Raw genomic sequence first — 4,561 nt, 5'->3', positions numbered from 1 at the left:
AATTAATTTTTAATTTTATTTATAAGTATTTTCTATTTAAAATAAAGTAAAATATAGTAAAACATGTATTACACCTAAAATATATATTTCGTGTTCTTGGGTGTAACAAGTGGTTGAGATTTTGTAAGATCTATTACACAAATGACTGTTTAATAATTACTATAAAAGGATTGAAGTGTTATAAACATTGTAATCATTCAATGGAAAAATAAAGCCAACTGTTTTTCTATGCATGAAATTAATTTTTTCGTGTTATATCTTACAAAATGTAAACCAGATAAACCAGTTTCTGATCATATTGATCTGATCCTTCCGTTTCCGATACCGTTAAACAATATTTCTTATTTAACTAAAATTTCTTCAAATAACAATTGAATTTTGTTTTAATAAATACAACTAATTCTTTAATTAAGATTTGTCATTTAGAAAATATTTGAACTAACTACTAAGCTAATACATAACATTTTATGAGAATATTTCGTTTTTTAGGGAAAACTTACTCCAGAACAACGAGAAACAGACTTAAAACCATTGTTGTCAAATGGTTGGTCTGTCAAAGAACAGAGGGATGCTATTTACAAGGAATTTTTATTTAAAAATTTTAATCAGGTATTTTGCAAGAATATTTTTTCATTGTTCATATTTTTTTTATACTACAGAGAATATAACTTCTTTTCACATATTTTTGTTGATAGGCTTTCGGTTTTATGACCAGAGTTGCATTGCAAGCAGAAAAAATGGATCATCATCCTGAATGGTTTAATGTTTACAACAAAGTAAATATTACTCTGTCTTCTCATGATGTAAATGGTTTATCACAGAGGGATATTAAACTTGCATCTTTCATAGATAAAGCTGCTAAAGTAGGAGAAAATTAAAATTGAAATCATACATATAATTTAAATATTTTAATTTTTTTATAAGTGCTACAATTTATGTTGTAATAATATGTTATATTACGAAAATAATATAAATATCATGTGTATGTTTGCTTTGTATTACAATTTTCATAAATAAACTTTTTGTCTAACCAGAACTAGTTATAAAATTACTAATTAATACAGGCAAATTTTCTTTTCATACCTTTCTACATGAGTAATGCAGCAATTAAACAATTTAATTAATCGTAAGATTAAACAATTTAAAGATAAATAATTTATTTCTGAATAATTTACAAGTGGAATTACAAAACACCTAAATTAACACTTTAACTATCTATTAAAATATTGAAGAAATTATGGAGTATCTTGAGCATCTTTAGGAGGTGTTTTACCGATTGCCCAGCCATCTTTAATAGCCCTTGAAACACCAGGACCATTATTTATAAGTATAAACAGTCCACAGAGTGTAGCTGCTGAGAGAAGAATCAATGAAAGATGTAAAACTTTTGGTAGTACAGGTCCAACAACCGAAGGACGTGCATAGTCTGTAATAATAGCCTCCAGACCCCTATTTGATATAAATAATAATATGAAAAATTAAAATAAAATTATTAAATCCATATATAAATGAAACAATGTATTGTGCAATGTAAAAAAATACTTAAGTAGTATTAATAATAAGCTTGTAAGTTGCATAATTACCAATGTGAATGCATCACAACCAATACAGACATTATGCCATCAAGAATTACACTTTCCGATATCAAAGCAGCAGGTATTATAATTGGAAGTGCTGCTGCAGCAATTCTTTCTATGACCCACAAACGTACATGATCACCAGTAGTTGTACTTCCTTTACGGCATATTTGTGTTCCTAAAGTGCCAGTTGTTGGGAACTAAACATAGATAAATGTTTATTACTAATATATACATAATATATAAATTAATGCAAAATAAATTGTTAATATTAATAATAATAATATTAAAAAATCATTACCTTAGCCAAATGATTGTTTCCATTGCTGAATATATTAGAATTTAAACATTGTTTAGTATTGGTAAGACTAGTTGATGTTCTACTAAGCTGCTGCAGTTTACAAGAATTTACAAAAAGACCAGTTTTAGAAAGTGATTCTGCAAAAATAAAAATATAACTTATATTGCAATGCGTTATCTACTTAACGGAAAGAATATACATTAATAAATGTATATTTGAAGGATATAACTATGTATATTTTTATATTGTATTAACATGATCGACTGAATCAAGTAATATTACCATGATTAATATTTCTAATAAAAAAAGATTTTCATCAGTAATGTTATGTCAATGACATTAAAAATAGTTAATCAAGATTATGTAAATCGGAATAATTTAAATACCTTTCCACACCTTAAATTTTACCTACCTAGCTGTCTAACCTTATGAAAGATATTAGGAGTTACTATTTTTTTAAAAATCATTTTGTAATTGTTAAGTATCCCTCAAAAGTAGTAACTTATTATTTGCAACAGCGATGAAACTCTCTTTAATTTTTACAACAACTAAATATTGCAATTATAGTCATATAGTATAAGAAAAAGTGCGACTTAGAGATGAGATGCTTGTATCGATTACCCACGTCGATATTTATGTTCGATTTATCGAATTATTGCGACATTGATTTAATTTTATTAGAATAAAATATACATATATTTGCAGAAACTAATACGTAAATAAAATTTTTTTATTGTAAAGAATTATTTGATAAAAATAATATTACTTTATTATAGTAACTTATAAATTACTATATTTATTTATAGTTTCATTAACTTGTATTTACCTTATCAATTTTTGTTAAATAACGAATTGCATTTACAATAATCTTTTGTGTAATGTTTGGAGATTAAAAAATTACAGGATACATGAAATCATTTGAAATGTTTCTTGACTGAGAAACACTGGTTTGAAGCACGTGCATTGAGCAGGTTATAGTCTTGTAAATAATGTCTGTAGTATTTCAACAAAATTACACGGACTAGTTTAAAGATTTAGAAAGTTAAGATAAAGTCTTAAGGGAGAAATTAAAGTCATAATTTTTATGAGAAATTATTATATAGACGACAATGTCTGAAGTCGAAAATAAAAATATTAATTTCGATAATAATCTAAAAAGTTGTGATTCTAAACAAGAAACTTCACAAGAAAGCACACGTGGCCAATATAAAAGAGATTTCAGAAAAGATGGACGTTCAAATAATGATTACAGAAGAAACAGAAGTTCATACAATACAGGTAAGATTTAAAAATAAGTACATTTTGTATATTAAATTTTCTAAAATTAACTGAATCCTCTTTATTTGAAATTTCTTTTAAAGGGTTTCGAAATGAAAATTTTGGTAGAAAACCTTTTAAGCGTAATTGGTCAAATTCACAACAAGATGGGAAAAGAAAGAAGCTGGAAGTTGGAAGCCGATTAAAAGAGTGTGATGTTGGTATTACAATGTTTATAGGAGATGAAGGGTTCTTTGGTGTAATTAAGGAAAGATATACAGATTTTCATGTTAATGAAATATCTCTTAATGGGCAAATAGCTAAGTTAACAAATCAAAACCTTCCATTAGATGAAGAAAGAAATGAAAATCTAGAAGACTTAAGAAAAATGATATCAGATGCAGTTTGGGATCAGTTACAGACTTTACAGAAACCAGAAGCATCTACTATAGAAATTGATGTAACAAACATAGATAAAGATCAACGTAGGGCAATTCATACAATTGTTAAAAAGATGCCAAATGTTATTAGTCAAACCATAGATAAAGAGAATAAAAAGATTATGGTGATTTTGCCAAACAAAAAAAATAGTGATACTTGTATGTTCAACATTTAATTTTAACACGTTGACCGCGACGCCGGCCGACTTTAACGGGTGCATGGATTTCATACGCAATCGCGTGTAGATTAAAATTTTATTTTATACACCATTAGAAATGAAGTATTTAAAGAATGTACATATATGATACACAAACAAATGAAGTAAATTATATGGTGAATCTGACACGGTTTGCGTGGCAGATGGTGAGCCGCAAAATGTGGCGGTCAACGTGTTAAATAAAAATGGACTTACTTTTTCGTATTAATACAACATTTTTTGTTATTAGATCACAATTTCCGAAAAGATAATCGATTAGATTGGAAAAAGCGTGGTGGTGAATATTGCTACTTTTTATTACATAAAGTAAATATGGATACAATGGATGCTTTAAATCAATTAGCTATGAATTTACGTTTGAAGCCAAATAATTTCAATTATGCTGGTACAAAAGATCGCAGAGCATGGACAACTCAGTGGGTTTGTTTGAGGAAAGTGGAACCTGCAGATATATTAAGAGCAGCAAAAAATGTGCGTGGAGCATATGTAGGAAATTTTAAATTTGAGAAAGAACCTTTAAAACTGGGTATGTTGAGTGGTAATCACTTTAGAATTGCTTTAAGAAATGTCAATGGAACAGATGAACAAATTGAAAAAATTATGATATCTTTGAGGGACTTTGGATTCATAAATTATTATGGTCTGCAAAGGTTTGGTACTGTACCAGCTATTCCAACATATGAAATAGGCAAAGCTTTACTTCAAGGTAATTGCTTTCAGTTAAATTCAACAATAACATTTCAATTTTTCTATCTTTATATAAAGTTT

General features: G+C 27.4%; 3 protein-coding genes across 3 annotated transcripts in view; 2 read left to right on the top strand and 1 right to left on the bottom strand.

Annotated features, from left to right (window-relative positions):
* Nucleotides 1–878, top strand: part of LOC108570329 (probable pterin-4-alpha-carbinolamine dehydratase) — a 1,168-nt gene extending 290 nt beyond the window's left edge. The window contains exons 2-3 of the mRNA XM_017932170.1: nt 490–609; nt 696–878. Of these exons, the coding sequence (XP_017787659.1) occupies nt 490–609; nt 696–878 (303 nt within the window). The remainder of the gene's footprint in view (nt 1–489; nt 610–695) is intronic.
* A 321-nt stretch (nt 879–1,199) lies between these two features.
* On the bottom strand, nt 1,200–2,391 carry LOC108570327 (succinate dehydrogenase [ubiquinone] cytochrome b small subunit, mitochondrial). The gene is made up of 4 exons (XM_017932167.1): nt 2,291–2,391; nt 1,879–2,015; nt 1,584–1,777; nt 1,200–1,449 (listed from the first exon to the last, which is right to left on the bottom strand). Exons 1-4 carry the CDS (start codon nt 2,343–2,345, stop codon nt 1,236–1,238), a joined length of 600 nt encoding a protein of 199 aa, XP_017787656.1. The 5' UTR covers nt 2,346–2,391; the 3' UTR covers nt 1,200–1,235.
* Nucleotides 2,392–2,987: 596 nt separating this feature from the next.
* The window catches only part of LOC108570297 (pseudouridylate synthase 7 homolog), a 2,918-nt gene continuing 1,344 nt past the window's right edge, over nt 2,988–4,561 (top strand). Inside the window, exons 1-3 of the mRNA XM_017932136.1 lie at nt 2,988–3,156; nt 3,240–3,734; nt 4,023–4,499. Of these exons, the coding sequence (XP_017787625.1) occupies nt 2,988–3,156; nt 3,240–3,734; nt 4,023–4,499 (1,141 nt within the window). The remainder of the gene's footprint in view (nt 3,157–3,239; nt 3,735–4,022; nt 4,500–4,561) is intronic.

Source organism: Habropoda laboriosa, unplaced genomic scaffold (assembly GCF_001263275.1).
Source record: "Habropoda laboriosa isolate 0110345459 unplaced genomic scaffold, ASM126327v1 scaffold68, whole genome shotgun sequence".
Taxonomy (NCBI): Eukaryota; Metazoa; Arthropoda; class Insecta; order Hymenoptera; family Apidae; genus Habropoda; species Habropoda laboriosa.
The sequence above is the reverse complement of the archived record's forward strand: the minus strand, read 5'-3'. Positions and strand labels throughout refer to the sequence as shown.

Bases quoted from the DNA above. Each gene is read 5' to 3' on its own strand.
- LOC108570327 (XM_017932167.1), bottom strand. From the start codon at position 2,345: ATGATTTTTAAAAAAATAGTAACTCCTAATATCTTTCATAAGGTTAGA. The intron at 2,016-2,290 runs GTAGGTAAAATT...TTATTTTTGCAG, and splicing joins TCATAAGGTTAGACAGCTAG to AATCACTTTCTAAAACTGGT. The intron at 1,778-1,878 runs GTAATGATTTTT...ATCTATGTTTAG, and splicing joins GAAACAATCATTTGGCTAAG to TTCCCAACAACTGGCACTTT.